General features: G+C 38.9%; 1 protein-coding gene across 1 annotated transcript in view; it reads left to right on the forward strand.

Moving 5' to 3' along the window:
- Window positions 1–18,745, forward strand: part of colec12 (collectin sub-family member 12) — a 208,147-nt gene extending 189,402 nt beyond the window's left edge. The window contains exons 8-10 of the mRNA XM_039754864.1: window positions 10,939–11,048; window positions 12,653–12,798; window positions 17,773–18,745. Coding sequence (XP_039610798.1) covers window positions 10,939–11,048; window positions 12,653–12,798; window positions 17,773–17,792 — 276 coding nt within the window. The 3' untranslated portion in view covers window positions 17,793–18,745. The remainder of the gene's footprint in view (window positions 1–10,938; window positions 11,049–12,652; window positions 12,799–17,772) is intronic.
- Window positions 18,746–19,201: the final 456 nt, after the last annotated feature.

A 19,201-nucleotide genomic window follows, 5' to 3' on the forward strand; every position in this document is an offset into this window, starting at 1 on the left:
TGCAAAAATAATATTAAGGCTTTTCATTTGTCTTTCTGATCATCATTCCTTGGTAATAAATAGGATTCCATTTATGACCAGGAATTAACTTTTAGGACTGGAGAAATGTGTTGCTGTCAGGTGGATATCTAGATTTTCAAGGAGTATATTTTATTATTTTATACAATGCCACCTTTGTGTGTTTTGGTGAGCAGTTAAATGTATAACAAAATCAGTTGTTATACCACTTTGAAGAGACTATCTGAAAGTGCTGATGAGGTACATTATTAACTGCCATTGTTCAACAGAACTTCTATTTTCATGGGTTGAAAACGCTAGGGTTGTGTGGATGGAAGGCAAGAAAGAAAACGAATGTCTGTGTTTTTAAACTAAAATGTAGTAGTGTGGATGCACCCTCAGTTTAAGATAAACAAGGACTTTATCCATAGATGGTTCAATAATAGACTTATTTACAATGTCATGCTCCCTTACCCTGTCAAGGAGAGTGAGCTTAACAACTCTGCACAGAAATTTCATGTTGCCCTGTTGTACTCAAAAGCTAATTCTTTCAGTCTTTACTTGAACAGTAAATCAAAAGTTTTGTTCAATATCTTAGCTTTCACTTGGCCACCACTGCTGCTGAACCAAAGTTTTGCCAACTAGAAGAGTCATTTTTCTTTACTTGTAAATAAGAGCTGGAGACCTCTAAACTCTTCCACTTTTGGAAACTGTTGACTTCTCACCACTGAAAAGCAAGGCAGCACTTCTAGGACAGGCCATGACCTCAAATTTAATGCCAAATAAGTCACACTTGGATGCAAACTGCTCCATAATTAGCTAGCACCAAATATTCTCATCTGCAAATAGCAAGGAGACAACTCACAGACTCCTTAAGTGGATATTGTCTGAGCCTCAGTAAGCACCTTAATATCTGGTGTAAGAGAAAAATGAGAGGGAGACAGTATCATACACATCCTTTGTCCTGTTTCTGCTTGAAACAGATTCAAATTAATTCCTTGACTTCAAACTCAAGGCAAGTGTAGAAGACAAATGGCAGCAGCAGAAGCCATGTGACACAATGTTCTTATAGCACCTCCTAGAACACACCACTTACTATTCAGCCATAAGCCTTTGCCAAGCCCCAAAATATGTGTAGACAAGATTGGCAAAATCCCACAATTTGTCAAATATCTATGCAATGACAAACAGATGGTCTTCTGTTCCACAGATAGGGTAGAATCTATATTGCTCTTTTTGGCTCTGCATCTTGGCTTCTTCCCCTCTTTGAACCGTCACCTTATCACCTTATCGTGGTGGAGGGGTTTGCGTGTCCCAATGATCCTAGGAGCTATGTTGTCCGGGGCTTTATGCCCCTGGTAGGGCCACCCAAGGCAAACTGTTCCTAGGTGAGGGATGAGACAAAGAGCGTTCAACAAACCTCCAATGAAGAAAAAACCTTGGACAACGTTTTCCCTTGCCTGGATGCGGGTCACCGGGGCCCCCCTCTGGAGCCAGGCCTGGAGGTGGGGCTCAATGGCGAGCGCCTGGTGGCCGGGCCTGCACCCATGGGGCTCGGCCGGGCACAGCCCGAAGAGGTAACGTGGGTCCTCCTTCCCATGGGCTCACCACCTATGGGAGGGGCCAAGGAGGTTGGGTGCAGTGTGAGTTGGGTGGTGGCGAGGCGGGACCTTGGCGGTCTGATCCTCGGCTACAGAAACTGGCTCTTGGGACGTGGAATGTCACCTCTTTGAAGGGGAAGGAGCCTGAGCTAGTGCGCGAGGTTGAGAGGTTCCAGCTAGATATAGTCGGACTCACCTCGATGCACAGCTTGGACTCTGGAGAGGGGCTGGACTCTCTACCACTCTGGAGTTGCCCCCGGTGAGAGGAGCCGAGCAGGTGTGGGCATACTTATTGGAGCCTGTGCATTGGGGTTTACCCCGGTGGACGAGAGGGTGGCCTCCCTCTGCCTTCGGGTGGGGGGAAGGGTCCTGACTGTTGTTTGTGCGTATGCGCCGAACAGCAGTTTGGAGTATCCACCCTTTTGGAGTCTCTGAGGGGTTGCTAGAGGGCATACCTTCTGGGATTCCCTCGTTTTGCTGGGAGACTTCAATGCTCACGTGGGCAATGACAGTGAGACCTGGAAGGGGATGATTGGGAGGAATGGCCCCGATCTGAACCCGAGCGGTGTTTTGTTATTGGACTTCTGTGCTCGTCACGGATTGTCCATAACGAACACCATGTTCAAGCATAAGGGTGTTCATATGTGCACTTGGCACCAGGACACCCTAGGCCTCAGGTCGATGATCGACTTTGTGGTCGCGGTCGCCGGACTTGCGCCATATGTCTTGGACACTCGGGTGAAGAGAGGGGGGAGCTGTCAACTGATCACCACCTGGTGGTGAGTTGGCTTCGATGGTGGGGAAGATGCCGGTCAGACCTGGTAGGCCCAAACGTGTTGTGAGGGTCTGCTGGGAACGGCTGGCAGAGTCCCCTGTCAGAAGTAGCTTCAACTCCCACCTCCGCAGAACTTCAACCACGCCCCGAGGGAGGTGGGGGACATTGAGTCCGAATGGGCCATGTTCCGTGCCTCTATTGTTGAGGCGGCTAACCGAAGTTGTGGCCGCAAGTTGGTCGGTGCCTGTTGGTGGACACCGCTGGTGAGGGATGCCGTCAAGCTGAAGAAGGAGTCCTATAGGACCTTTTTGTCCTGTGAGTCTCTGGAGGCAGCTGATAGGTACCGCAGGCCAAGCGAACGGCTTCGGTTGTTGCTGAGGCAAAAACTCGGGCATGGGAGGAGTTTGGAGAGGCCATGGAGAGCGACTTTGGACGGCTTCGAGGAGATTCTGGTCCACCGTCCGCGTCTCAGGAGGGGAAGCAGTGCAGTGTCAACACCATATATGGTGGGGATGGTGCGCTGCTGACCTCACTCGGACGTTGTGGGTGGTGGGGGAGTACTTCAAGACCTCCTCAATCCCACTAACATGCCTTCCAATGAGGAAGCAGAGCCTGGGGACTCTGAGGTGGGCTCTTCCATCTCTGGGACTGAAGTCACCGAGGTGGTCAAAAACTCCTTGGTGGCAGGGCCCGGGGTGGATGAGATACCGAGTTCCTTAAGGCTCTGGATGTTGTAGGACTGTCTTGGTTGACACGCCTCTGCAACATCGCATGGACATCGGGACAGTGCCTCTGGATTGGCAGACCGGGGTGGTGGTCCCCTCTTTAAAAGGGGACCGGAGGGTGTGTTCCAACTATAGAGGGATCACACTCCTCAGCCTCCCTGGAAAAGTCTATTGGGGTTCTGGAGAGGAGGGTCCGCCGGATAGTGAACCTCGGATTCAGGAGGAACAGTGTGGTTTTATCCTGGTCGCGGAACAGTGGACCAGCTCTTCACCCTTAGCAGAGTCCTGGAGGGTGCATGGGAGTTTGCCCGACCGGTCTACATGTGTTTTGTGGACTTGGAAAAGGCATTGACCGTGTCCCTCGGGAATCCTGTGGGGGTGCTCGGGAGTATGGGGTACCGGACCCCTGATAAGAGCTGTTCGGTCCTGTACAACCGTGTCAGAGCTTGGTCCGCATTGCGGCAGTAAGTCGAGCCCGCTTCCAGTGAGAGTTGGACTCGCCAGGGCTGCCCTTTGTCACCGATTCTGTTCATAACTTTTATGGACAGAATTTCTAGGCAGGGCCAGGGTGTTGAAGGGGTCCGGTTTGGTGGACTCAGGATTGGGTCACTGCTTTTTGCAGATGATGTTGTCCTGTTTGCTTCATCAGGCCGTGATCTTCAGCTCTCTCTGGATCGGTTCGCAGCTGAGTGTGAAGCGGCTGGGATGAGAATCAGCACCTCCAAATCCGAGCATGGTCCTCAGCCGGAAAAGGGTGGAGTGCCCTCTCAGGGTTGGGGAGAGATCCTGCCCCAAGTGGAGGAGTTCAAGTATCTCGGGTCTTGTTCACGAGTGAGGGAAGAATGGAGCGTGAGATTGACAGGCGGATCGGTGCGCATCCGCAGTGATGCGGGCTCTGCATCGGTCTGTCGTGGTGAAAAGGAGCTGAGCCGTAAGGCAAAGCTCTCAATTTACTAGTCGATCTACGTTCCTACCCTCACCTATGGTCATGAGCTATGGGTAGTGACCGAAAGAACGAGATTGCGAATACAAGCGGCTGAAATGAGTTTCTTCCGCAGGGTGTCTGGGCTTTCCCTTAAAGATAGGGAGAGAAGCACAGTCATCCGGGAGGGGCTCAGAGTAGAGCCGCTGCTCCTCCGCATCGAGAGGAGTCAGATGAGGTGGCTCGGGCATCTGATCAGGATGCCTCCTGGACGCCGCCCTGGTGAGGTGTTCGGCACGTCCAACCGGGAGGAGGCCCCGGGGAAGACCCAGGACACGCTGGAGGGTCTATGTCTCCCGGCTGGCCTGGGAACGCCTTTGGGGATTCTCCCGAAGAGCTGGAAGAAGTGGCCGGGGAGAGGGAAGTCTGGGCCTCTCTGCTTAAGCTGCTACCCCCGCGACCCGACCTCGGATAAGCGGAAGAGGATGGATGGATGGATGGATGGCTCGGGGGCTTGACTATCAGCTATGAATATCCTGGAATAGTCTTTAGTTAGATTTCTGAAAGAACATTCTGTATCTGGAACAAACCACCCTATCCATCTTTTTATAAAGGGGTCTATATCCCTAAGACTAGCTTTCCACTCATCATATTCAATGGACTTTGGAGTTATTTTCACCTCTTTAAAGTATCTCCAGTAAAGATCAATATTTCTATAGTTTTACTGAAAGCAGTTTGGGCAATGTATACTTCCCACTTACACTTCTTGAGTTGACAATTATTTTTAATAAATCTCTTGGAGTTAATATAAAGATGCCAGTCTCCACAGTCTTACCATACTTTTCTCACATACATTCTTGTTGTCTTTTTACCATTTTGGTACCTCTTAAGTCAATATCAAATTACACAACGTTTAGTCATGGGGCATGTCAGACTTGCCAACTGCATTACAGATCTTATCACTGAACCATTTTTAATTTAAAGAAATAAAAAACGCTGGATATGTCATATTTACTGACTGCATGCTGACCTTCCAGCACAATCTTGCTCATCCCTTTTTGTAACAGACAATAACGTGCTGCCTTATATACCCAGTGCTGTACGATGGGTTAACAGGTAGGATGAGTGTTCCGCAATATCTGCCCTTTTATTTGTCTTTTTTTAATTCTATCGTTTTATGAAAAATAATACACATCAGACAGACATACTTCTGTTTATGAGGTTGAAAACACCCCCATTCCTTATATCTTGCTGCTGCATTATATCCACTGTACCTATTTATCTATTCAGCAATTAGAAGATGCCGTAACTCACTCAAGTTGGGATTATTAACTAGAATTTCTACATAACTGTAGAGCTGCATGTCATGATTACAGATTACTATGGTTTAAATCAAGGCACAAATAATCCCTTTATAGTTCAATAAGCAGGCTGTATCAGTACACTCTTGAACGGATTTACCTTTTCCTAGCACTAAGCTCTAAATCTGTTTCACAATTTTAGGTCTGAAGTATTTACTAATCCTAGGTCCATTGTTGACCAATTTTTATACCCATGATGTAACTGTTTTAATAAGTGAAACAGAGAAAGAGTGTATGAATCTGTTGTATCTCTGTTGTAATCTTTTGTAATAGTATTCACTGTGCAAGGCACTTTAAAAAGTTAAGCTGAATTTGTTAAGGTGAGAGTTCTCGATGAGTACAGTCATGTATTATTCAATCACAAAGAGATACAAGCTCTTCCAAAATTTTTTATACAAGTCTTATTAATTACACCAGCTATCAGATACTGAACTTGTAAGCACTGCGTTAATTTACATTACATTCTTAAATCTTCTTAATCCAATTATTTGCTGCTGGAGCCATCCCCATTATTAATGGGCAGAAGATAGTGTGCTAGTCCATCACAGCCCCGACCCCTCCACATGTTTTTTAAATATTATTTTACATTTCTTTCAAAAAATAAATATGAAGTTGATCATAATATGCATGGTGGGATCACAAAAGAAAACAATTAAAAAGTATAATGGAGGACGGCATAAAGGCACAGAATTTATCAGATCTACAGATTCACAAGATGCACATTGTAAGCATTCCCATCAAGATGTCATAAATAAGGAAAAATCTCACAAGAGTATATTATCTAACAACTAGCACAATTTTTTTTCAATTTAGTTCAGTTTTGTATAGTGCTCTTCACTGAGTGATGACACAGAGTGCTGTGACTAGTTCTCAAGTAAAATGTAAATACAGAATTTATAGATTGTTAATTACGTAACGAGTAGACATAAAGATTTGTTTCAACAGACAGGGAAACACAGGAGTTTGAAACTGACTAAACATAGTCAATTGTAACAGAGAAAATCAAAGATATAGTCAGGCATAGACACAGTTGTGAAGACCTACCCTATCTTGCCATCCAACCCTTCTATGTTCTATGTTTAGTAGATAAGTAAACAGGACCTAGGTCATTTAAAACTTTATACTGTATGTAAGAAGGAGGATTTTTAAATTGACCAAAGGCTTAACTGGAAGTCAGTGTAAGGACTTCAGAGCTGGAGTTATTTGTTCTGTTTTTCTAGTTCTTGTAATGATAGTCCATCCTACTAGAAATGAATGCATGAAAAAAATTTTCAGTATCCTCCATATTTAGTAAACATGTTAATTTTCCAACAATTTTCAGATGGAAACAATATGTTTTGGACAGTTTTGTGTTGTGTGTTTTAAAATACATTGATGTCAAAAATAACACCTAATTTGCACACTCGTTTAGGAAAACTAAAGTAAACTCATTCGCTCCAATAAATAGAATATCTATTTTATCTGTATTCAGAGACGAGTAACTTTCATCAATCACTCTTTTAACTCACTGACACAATTAATTAAGGACACCATTAGAGAAACATCATTTGGTCTAAAAGAAAGGTATAGCTGGGTACCATCTGTATACAAGTGAAAATGAATGTTTGTTTTCTAGTGATAGTTCTCAATGGAAGCATGCAAATTGTGGACAGTAAAGGAAAGAGTACTGAACCCTTAGGGACACCATTCAACTTCTGAGAATAATAATGAATTAGTATCAGCATATTTCTGCAAGTACTGAAATCGATTTGGTAAATATGAACTTGCCTGAAAGTTCAATATAATTTTCCAGCCAATGTTATAGAACAGAGCAGGTGGTGGTGTCAAAGGTTGCGCTTAAATCAAACAACATAAATACTAGAGAATTTCCTTCCCTAGAGGATATTAAAATGTCATTAAAACTATTCAGCACAGTATGAAACCCAGACTGGAATTTCTCAAATAAATCAAGTAATTTAGAAAGAAATGGTGCATTTGAGATGGCTCTATAATTGTTAAGTGTATGTGGGTCTATCTCTGATTTTTTCAGTAATGTTTTCAGAGCTGACACTTTTGTGTTTTAGGAACAGTACCAGTTAGTAATAAACTACTGATAATGCTAAGAATGGGTGGTACCAGAACAGCCATTGAGCATTTTATCAGTTCTGAGGCGACTGAAGGGACAACTAGTAGGTTTCATCTTAGAAATTAATGTTATGACAAACTTGTTGTTATCAAGTTAAACTTACTAAAGCCATGTGGTCAAGGGGAGACAGAGTTTGAAAAATATAATATTTAGTTTGTGCTGTGATGCTGAAATCTGGTATTTTATATGGTCAATTTTATTGTTTAAGAAGTCCATAAAATCTGCACTGCTAACATTCGCAGGTATTATGCACTGCAGTTCAGAATTCCCATTTGTTAGATTAGCCACTGTTGTAAACAGTACTGTTTTAAGGAGAGTCAGTATATCCAATACATCTTTTTTCAAAGTCATTACAATTTGATGAATTAGCTGATCTTAATTCCTTTCTATAATTGTGCTTGAGTTTCTCAAAAATCTACACATTTACAATCCAAACATCACACTGTTCTTCTTTTAATCTAAGATTGTATTGGTATTGGCAAAAACAAATCAAATGTAATTAGGTACTGATCAGAAATAATTTAATGAAGTAATATTTACATTTTAATTCTCAACTCTGTAATTAATAACTAGATCTAATAATTAGATCTAATGCGTGGCTGTGGCAATGAGATGGGACATTGACACTCTGACAAACACTACTGTACTGTATATTTATTTCTGAAGCTCAGACATTGCCTGAAGGCGTTAATTTAGGATACCAGCTGTCAAGGTGCTAAGCCATGAATTCCTGCTAAAATGTTAAGACGTTTTGTCTGTCAGGCATTTACAGAAAGAAAGATAGAGTGCTCCACAATAAGGTAAGCTGCAGAATGTGTCTGTTAAAACAAGAATCACGAAGTTACATGTGCCTGTGTAGCTCTCTGCAACAGCCATTTTCTTTCTTAGTCCTACAATTCTAGTTGTTGACTTTTGTTGAAAATCATTTTTCATCAAGTGGTCAATCCCAGCCTTTAATTCAAGCCATGCTTAAGTTATTTCTTTATTTTTTCTTTTATTTTACATTTCAAGTACATTATGTCTGAAGCTGGTTCTTGAGAGACAAAGTGACCATTTAATTAGATATTCTACTTCTTGTTCCTGTTAAAATTCCACTGTGGACAGAGATTCAAATTGTATATTTTACTATTTTAGAAAAACACCAAAATGTGTCACAGATTAAAACAATTTTCTATCTGAAAATTTTCCTTTATAACTTCTTAGAGTGTTCTTTAAAAGACACACTAAATGATAAAAAAAAAAACAGAGAAGAACCTTGTACTGAGTTTGATGTTTAGCTAATAAATACCATGATATCTGAGTCTTAATGCATAAAAATGATATCTATTCATTGATCTATTCAGAATCGTAAAATGACAAAAAATTAAGAAATACTGCAAATGGGCAAGTATTGATATTTTAAACCAAGATAAGCTGTCAATGATAAAAATAAAAAAAAAATAACTTTCTACTTTACAGAAGTTCAACTTGCCCTTGGTCAAATGGTCATCCTTCCCAGAGAAGTCCCCAATGCACTACAGTGCGGAGAGATAGATATTTGCTAGAATATAATGAAGCACTTGTTTTAGGTCTGCTAATATATATATATATATATATATATATATATATATATATATATATATATATATATATATATATACAGTGGTGTGAAAACTATTTGCCCCTTCCTGATTTCTTATTCTTTTGCATGTTTGTCACATAAAATGTTTCTGATCATCAAACACATTTAACCATTAGTCAAATATAACACAAGTAAACACAAAATGCAGTTTTTATATGATGGTTTTTATTATTTAGGGAGAAAAAAAAATCCAAACCTACATGGCCCTGTGTGAAAAAGTAATTGCCCCCTGAACCTAATAGCTGGTTGGGCCACCGTTAGCAGCAATAACTGCAATCAAGCGTTTGCGATAACTTGCAATGAATCTTTTACAGCACTCTGGAGGAATTTTGGCCCACTCATCTTTGCAGAATTGTTGTAATTCAGCTTTATTTGAGGGTTTTCTAGCATGAACCGCCTTTTTAAGGTCATGCCATAGCATCTCAATTGGATTCAGGTCAGGACTTTGACTAGGCCACTCCAAAGTCTTCATTTTGTTTTCTTCAGCCATTCAGAGGTGGATTTGCTGGTGTGTTTTGGGTCATTGTCCTGTTGCAGCACCCAAGATCGCTTCAGCTTGAGTTGACGAACAGATGGCCGGACATTCTCCTTCAGGATTTTTTGGTAGACAGTGGAATTTATGGTTCCATCTATCACAGCAAGCCTTCCAGGTCCTGAAGCAGCAAAACAACCCCAGACCATCACACTACCACCACCATATTTTACTGTTGGTATGATGTTCTTTTCTGAAATGCTGTGTTCCTTTTACGCCAGATGTAATGGGACATTTGCCTTCCAAAAGTTCAACTTTTGTCTCATCAGTCCACAAGGTATTTTCCCAAAAGTCTTGGCAATCATTGAGATGTTTCTTAGCAAAATTGAGACGAGCCCTAATGTTCTTTTGCTTAACAGTGGTTTGCGTCTTGGAAATCTGCCATGCAGGCCGTTTTTGCCCAGTCTCTTTCTTATGGTGGAGTCGTGAACACTGACCTTAATTGAGGAAAGCGAGGCCTGCAGTTCTTTAGATGTTGTCCTGGGGTCTTTTGTGACCTCTCGGATGAGTTGTCTCTGCGCTCTTGGGGTAATTTTGGTCAGCCGGCCACTCCTGGGAAGGTTCACCACTGTTCCATGTTTTTGCCATTTGTGGATAATGGCTCTCACTGTGGTTCGCTGGAGTCCCAAAGCTTTAGAAATGGCTTTATAACCTTTACCAGACTGATCGATCTCAATTACTTCTGTTCTCATTTGTTCCTGAATTTCTGTGGATCTTGGCATGATGTCTAGCTTTTGAGGTGCTTTTGGTCTACTTCTCTGTGTCAGGCAGCTCCTATTTAAGTGATTTCTTGATTGAAACAGGTGTGGCAGTAATCAGGCCCGGTGGTGGCTATGGAAATTGAACTCAGGTGTGATACACCACAGTTAGGTTATTTTTTAACAAGGGGGCAATTACTTTTTCACACAGGGCCATGTAGGTTTGGATTTTTTCTCCATAAATAATAAAACCATCATTTAAAAACTGCATTTTGTGTTTACTTGTGTTATATTTGACTAATGGTTAAATGTGTTTGATGATCAGAAACATTTTGTGTGACAAACATGCAAAAGAATAAGAAATCAGGAAGGGGGCAAATAGTTTTTCACACCACTGTATATATATATATATATATATACCTTCACCTGTGAAAAATGTCCTTAGGGCATGAAGGTTTAATCCAGCAAAAGCAGATACAGATATTCTGTAGTTGCATAATTTTGGCAATTTTGGGAATGATATCTGTAATCTCAAATACTTTGACTTAACAGGTTACTTTGTTTTCCTCTTTTTTCCTCAGCAATGGGTAAAAAAACAAGTTTCTGGCAAGGGTTATTTCTGGATAGGTTTAACAGACCAAGAAAAGGAAAATGAATGGAAATGGATAGATGGAACTACACCAACCTATGTGTAAGTATTTAGAGGTTTTTATAAATAAATCAAATGAAACATAAGACACTATTGTAAAAACGAAGTTAGTTACAAATGTATCTTTTTTGCCATACATAGTAAATCTTGTAGTTTGATATTTATAAGCTTATGGAGCAGAGGATATAGAAGATCAGCATTCAATAGACCAAGAAAGCGAAAGCAGTGTGTAAAGCTGGTAAGGATAAGAATGGGAAAAAACAAGCTTGACACAAAAAGGCACTAAAAAGAAAGGACAGGTCTGACATACATATGCCCTCATTTTGAAGAACTGTGGATACTAAGAGTAGCAGGAAAAAACAGAAGCACACTTGTGGTCACAAACAGGCAGAGCTTTGAGAGTATATTTTAATGTTTGAAAACTGAAAAGGAACTGTCATTTTCACTCACTGTTGATGACAGCACCACAGTATGGAAAGTAGCTTAGAAATTTAAATTGTAGCAAAAATACATTTTCAAAGGAATACAGTGTAGTTATAAATAGAACACAAATATATACTGTGTTCCTGAGCAGCATGATAGCACTGGGGTTAGTATTGCAGCTTCAAGGATCCAGCATCCTGGCTTCCTGGGTCCTGATCCAGAATTATATAAAGCAAGTTTGAGAATAAATAACTAAACATTCCCTTCCCACATTTGAATTTGTGGACAACACAGTGATTAGCACTGGCGCCTTGCAGCTCTAGGAACTAATGCTTAAGTTCTGGCAACACCACTACTTTCTTTATGGAGCCTGAATATTCTCCACATATCTGCATGGATATATTCTGATTACACTGGGATTTTCCAAAATGTGAATTAGGTTAATTTATTTGTACATTTTCTAAATGTGAGTGAGTTTGTCGTAGAATGAAGAGACATTTCATCTAGGGTTAATTCATGTGTTGCACTCAATGCTGCTAAAAAGCAGTCTAGCCTCCTATGACATTTTATTGGATTAAGTGAGTTAAGAAAATTGAAAATAGATGGAAGAATAAAAATTTGCATTCACATACTATATACAGTATCTATTTAGTAGACATGTTTATGCAAAACAAACTACAAATATTTAGTGCAGTAAGTCATAAACTAGGACGACCATACAAGTACCAGTTAATGCTACATTATCAATTATTTGTAATCTGGGTTTTGCACATGTTAAGAACAAATACATTAATCTTTAAAGTATGAGCTTTGTAATTTTACAAACAAAGTGCTTCTTAAAATTCCTACTAATGAATCCGTGCAACATATAAGGCTGAAGCACAAAAACATTCCACAGTACTGGTTTCCCTGCCCATGGATTAAATTATATGTGAGTTAGGGTCTGCAATATCTTCCAAAAGCTAGAGATAAACTTGATTATCTCTGGTAACCTGGGATTTTGTCTACATTAATTACTGCTCAGTTATATATATTTGTTTACTATATTAGTGTTTTGTATTGTGAATTATCAGCTGTGGACTCCCTGTAGGCTACAAATCAGTAATAGAAAAAATAAGTTAAAAAATGGGCAGGTATGTGGAGGGTTTGAAAGTAGGTTTATATTTACTTGTAAATTAAGGTTATACTGTAGAAAAATGTGTTTTCTATTTAAATATTTTAAGTAATTGGAAAGAAGGCCAACCGGACAACTGGAGCCACGGTCATGAACATGGAGAGGATTGTGCAGGCTTGATCCATGGTGGTCTTTGGAATGATTTCTTTTGCGATGATATCAACAAAGTCATCTGTGAAAAAGACAATGACAAAGGTGAGACTAAGTATCAGCATCTGCATTGCATCTTGAATATATTGTTTAAATTCAGCAGCTATTTTCCAGTTTATAAGCCAGGCCATATTTTGCAGTGTCTTAAAACTAGCAACACCAAATAGACTATATCCTGTCTCAATTATGCCAGATGAGTAGTTTTTTCATTTAACATGTTCATCCCCTACCACACTGCACACAATTGAAGGATTGTGTGGATTGAAGATGGAATGCCTCTTGTATTGAGTTTGTAGGATCACACTGCGTTTGTGTAAGTTCACAGGTCACTTTGAATTCTACAGACTTTTTTTCAAGCACACTGATAAGTGAAGATAATACTTCTTGGCTTGATGTGACTGCTTACAATGCCTGTTTGATGTTAGACTTTCTGAAGGGTGGCCTGGACAAGTCAGTCCTTCTTGAAGGTTGCGTCTGCAGAACATGCCAGCTGATCCAGCACATCGAGGTCAGGGCCACTAAACTGGAGGAAATGGTGGCTCTCCTCTACTGTAGTAGAGAATTGGCAGATCTGGCCCAGGTGTCCTTTATGAAGATAGTGTGCACACCTAAAGTGGCACGGAAGAAGACTCTAAGCCAGACAGGTATAGATAGGTAGGTCACAGTCAGACATAAGCACATGACAAAGGGTGCACACTGCCTAAGGACATCATTGACTGGGCTGTGTGCACCCTTTGTTCAGGAAGTGTAGGACAGGCCAGGTTTAGAAATGTACATGAAGGGACACGAGAGGATGAACAGGTGATTGGTGGGGATCCCCCTTGGGGTTTCATGCAAGATGTACTTGAAATCAGATTGAAGAGTGGGGAAAGGACCCCTGTGGGGTTTCATGTGAGTCACACATGAATGTCAAATCAAACACATTGGAGCTCTTGAAGATTAGAAGCTGGACACCACCTAATGACGACACTGATAATGCTGTAAATATGGAGAAAATAATTTAATGTCCACCTCACATTTTTAATGTTTCTGCTTGCTCCTCACATTATGAAGAATGTTTTTGGGGGCTTTGTGTTTGTTTCTTATTGAATGCAATGCTTGACTAAACTGCTTGAAATGAATGCTTTTGTGTGTGTTTCATGCGCTTAAAAAAATAGTTTGACGCCCAACCCCTCAATTGAAAACAGCCTTACGTTATTGTGAATGAGCAGCATAGCAAGCATTGTTAATTATATAGGCTATATTATAATTTAGTTATAAACATTCTAAAATTCACTAATTCAGTTTATCTTACAGTATGTGTAGAGGTGTTTTAAGTCTTTAAGCACATTTTTGTGTGCTATTTGCCTTCCGGTGTCTCTCTAACCTTTTAATAATGCTCCTGTCAGTTGCTTTCATTGCCTTCATTCCACTTTTAAAAGATTCAACTAGTCATGAATGTACTGTTGGTTTATTATTTTAGCCTTAAAGCCAAAAACCTGCAGGGTCTTTAAATAAAGATCATCACCATAGCTGTAGAATCAAACAGCTTGTTCTGTAAATAATTACTTAGAAATCTTCCCTAGTATGCTTCCGGCCATTGATTAAATTCATGACTGAATGAAGGTGTTTTGTCAAAGCTTTTAAAGAAGTACTAAAGCACCAGACATAATTAGCAAATATTTTCTACTGTTCATGACCCTTTACATGTATAGCAAGATACCTCAGAAGTAAAAAATTAATTTAATACTTCTTATAAATTACAAGTATGGACCATGTATTTTAATGAATATAACAACACATACTGTTTTGAAAATTGTGGTTCTTTTACCATTGAGAGACTTCTAGAATGAAAAGACTTCTACCAATGCACAAAACAAAATATTTGATAACCAGTCAATTGTGGCAAGTTTAAGTGGAACATTTTGGCTTTATATAACCGTGTTAAAACCACAGTGAACTGGTGCCAGTGAAGGAGCAAATAAAATAGCTAAAACATAAAAAGAAAAAAAAAACTCCTGGAGATCAGTTTCCTTGTGTTGCACATTTGTTACATTTTTACTCATCTCAGAATGGCACTGCATGAAATAAAGAGCAGTTTACAACACACCAGGTTAGTCTTAGTGATTGTGGAGAAATAGAATGATGTTATAATGCAGGTGCTACTTCTGTATGTAAGCTAGAGTTATTTAGTTAAAGCAGAAATAACACCATCGTAAACAATGTGACAGGATCTTAATGATTAGATCTCCAGAGCTCAGTTAATTCAGTAATTTCTGCCCTAGGAATCTTCGTTCAGCTGTTGCAAAACTGCCTGAGGCCTAGCATTCTTTACCAAAAGGACACAATGACATCAAAGCGTTTTTAAAGCAGACTGTTAAAAGGCAAAAACAAAATTGTTAACCTTAAATATAACAGCTAAATTGTTAGTCCTAATTAAAAGATAGCACGTCTCACTTGGGGAACAAAACAATGAAATGAATTGAAAATATTTGGAAAAAGTTGCCAGGCCTGTCAAATTCCATACTGAAGACTTTACAACCCAAGCCAGACATGTGAAGTCCTTCTGTGTTTAAAGACAAGTGTGGTAACATGAATCAGATATAAAGTCTATCCATACCTCTGCCAGTCTACAGACGTTTTTGAAGGTCTTCTTACTGGAGCATTGTGATGAGGTTTGTACATACTTCCGTGCAGCCCAGGGTACTGTAATTATGAGTTTATATGGTCATTATTGTCATGTGTACAGTGACATTTTTCCTTGCTTGTGCAAGTGAACATGAAACAATTTACTACTGTCCAGCTCCTTGATTACTGAGTATAACTGCCTTACCTCAAAACTTCTACCTTCCGTACTTGAAGAATCCCAAAAACAGATCTGTCATTAGGCACACTACACTGTTATTAGATTATAGTTGTAATGTGTGCACTCAGTGATATTGACAGCCTATACAGATTCGTGTTTGAGACCAATTCATAAATCCCTTCCATGTCTTAAACCGCTTCCATTTTCAGATATGTAACTGAGTTGTACTGTAATTGACGTGCAATATAAGAGGAGCAATGTGAATATAGGATATCTTTCCACAGCCAGCTAAAAGGTAAAGGATCCATGTCAGAATGAATGTTGATTTAAACTCAGTCCAGTTCCAAAAATACTCTCAACAGCAGCAAATATATTCTGCCCCTGCTTCTTTCCTCTCATTTTTTATTATATATTTTATTGATTTTTAAGGACTGTTTCACAATAAATACAGTGCTCTCTGTAATGTTTTGGACAAAGACACGTTTGTCCTTGATTTAGCACGCTGATCTACATTTTAAAATTACAAGTCAGTAATCCAGATGTGATTAAAGTGCACATTGCAGACTTTTATTAAAGGGTATCTGTATACATTTCAGTAACACCATGTAGAATGACAACACTTTTTATATATGGCAGAGTACAGTAAAACTGGTGTAGAAGGCACCACTGTCTGGCTTCACATACAAAATTTACATTATCTACGAAAGCTTTCAGATTGAGATATAATAGTTTGCCATAAATCTGTGCAAAATGTTGAACAAGTAACCCAATTTAGCTCTATCAATTGCATGTATTGTATCTAAAGATAGCAAAACCTCAGGATGCTCTTAAAACACTGAATGTTAAAGATCAGATAGTAATGGTCTGACCTTAAGAAATCCAGTTTGATCTTGCAGTTTAATAGAAATAAACACATTCACCATTTGGTTTGTGAGACGTTTATGTACAATCTTGGCATTAGTATTCAGTAGTAAAATTAGGCTATGCTTTATAATATGTCTTTATTACTGCTAGGCTGTGCTTTATAACAGGTTTATATATCTTGGGAAAAATATAAATGGACACTTAGCATGGTGTTTTCGATAGGACCTTTCACTCTCTGTCTTCTATGAACATGCCTAGCATTAACAGGCCTGAATTAATAAAATTCTATTAGATCGATACTGGACTTGCAACCTTTCTGCTTGTAAAGCATTAAAGATGCATCCCACTCACCAGTAAATGATGCCTTCACCTGTGGCCTGTACGATTTATTTAAAAAAATGTTAGTTTCAGCATCATGTTTAATTACATTCTGATCAGTAAAGAGTTTTGCAGTGTTCCTAAAATATGTGATTTATTTCTTTGTGTTCTGTAACTTTCCTTTCACCTGCATAACTGATTTCTACCATAGCAATGCACACATAGTATTGCAGCATCATTTTTGATGGGCTAACCTTTTATTAGACTTTTCATGTTCAAAATAAGAATAAAGGAATTTAAGAATACACCGATCTGTGATTGTATGGATCAAATTGCTACTCTTTTTACTTTAAATACTTTTTTAGGATGCTCCATACCATAAGAAGTATTTAAATGTTGGAAGTTAAAAAAAAAATCAAAATAGATGCAATATTGTCAGGAGAGAGGATACATCAATCATCCAGGACACCTGAATAAGACCAAGTCTTCCTGCTTCATTACTTTCAATGAAAACCATTTACTATTTGATGTAGAATGTGCAAAATTAGGAGAAACAGGTAAAGTATATTGGAGCAAAAGCACAAAGAAGCAGCTGGTTTTTAAAATCAATGCATTCTACTCAGATGGAGTTTATTTTTTCTCTGAAACATCAAGCTATAACTCTTAAAATATGTATGATGTAGACCTGTTCCTATTTGCAAGGCAATTAATATCATCTATGAAAATTAATCATATCTAGGCAGCTGAACATGATAAAACATGTTGGGTATTTTTCTCAACTAATGGCTTTTTTTTGTGACCAAGGAATCCAAAACAAAAAAGGCTTGTTTAGTAGTTTGATAGTAATTGTGTGTGTGCAGGCATACACCCTGCGAGGGAGAGTCTCTCTATTCACACCAAAGTGGTTATTTGATAAGAGGAAAAGACATCCCATTATTATAAATAGAAATAATATTCAAATTTCTGTGCATACAAAATGTTGAATTTCTTGCACATGGTTACTTCATGTTTTGCCATCAACTGATTATATGATCCATACTTGTCTCTTTCAGCTAAAATGAAAGGATTATAGCACACATGAACGGGACTGAAAATGGTGTACTTTGTCAGACAGACCAGAAATGATGGGCCAGAGTCTGACAAGTTTCAGGGACATTGGACCTTTGCCTTAACTGTGGAGTCTCTGAAGATGTATTATGACAATTTGGTATCATCTTCACTGTTGGGAGTTTCAACACTGACTGCCTTTTGGAGCAAAGCACTACATTAAAAGCAATAGTTTAAATGTGTTTCTGCTGCCTACAAGTGAAAACCATACAATCAATAAAGCAAGATATAGTCTTTCCGCACTAAACCAATGACGAACTGAGAATATTTTTTAAATTTAGGTATAAAGAATCTAAACAGTCATATGAAATGTATATTTCTTGTGTTTATTTTACTAAAGCAGATATTGAAGCCTGTAGCCTAATGTTTACCAATGACAGAATATATATTTTCTTACAGGAAATCTCTTTTAATTTACAACCTTAGTTAATTTTTACTAGGAAGAAAATGGGGGAGGAACGAGTCTTGTATTTTTTTATATATTCATCTCTGTTTACAATGCTTTTCTTTCTTGTTTAAGACTGAAATCAAACATATAAATCTAAAATCAAACGTACAGTAGCAAAGACCAGTGCTATCGTTATTCCCCATCTTGAAGATTTTTTTTCTAATTACCCTTTCTTTTAATATGTTTTGAATTAAAAGATTGTTTTAAATTTCATATTATATTTTTGAATATTTGTTTCAAAATAGTGCACGTGTAAATGCAATCACTGTCACATAACCTTATCCCCATTTACAAAAATGTGCCTTTAGGATGTTATAGTCTCAGGGAAATTGTTTTATTTCCTATATCTGGTACAATATATCCATAACTTCAGACTACCTATTCACCTGACTGATACTGTTGGGAATTATTTAAATACAGTGCACCATCCAAAGAGCAATTATCAAAGCAATAAATCTGTTTTAATTTAAGTCTGTACTCTGGGTGTTCTTCCTTATTTGTATGTTTCTCTTATTGTAAGGACTATGCTTAGTTTAGGCTGAATCTACTTTTATTTGATGTTTGGGAAAAAAGTCAAAAATAAGCCAACAGTACATTTTTTATGTGATTTGCACATATTCATCTGCTGCCCCACAGCTACAGAGTCCTGGGTTCAAACCCCAGCCTGAGTACTGCCTGTGTGGAGGTCAAAGTTCCTACTCGTATCTGGGTGGGTTTTTTTCTCTGCTTACTCTGGTTTACTCCCCACATTCAAAGTTGTGGTTGTAAAGAAAACAGGTGGCTATGTGTGAATGAGTGGGTGTTGGTCTGGGGCTATGATACAAAATGGAAAAGCAAGAAATATTAAATGTATATGTGTTTATACTTCCAAGTCTGTTTTTATTTAAGTAATACATTTTTATTCCAAATTGTTTGTTCTAGAAAAC

Source organism: Polypterus senegalus, chromosome 5, assembly GCF_016835505.1.
Source record: "Polypterus senegalus isolate Bchr_013 chromosome 5, ASM1683550v1, whole genome shotgun sequence".
NCBI lineage: Eukaryota > Metazoa > Chordata > Cladistia > Polypteriformes > Polypteridae > Polypterus > Polypterus senegalus.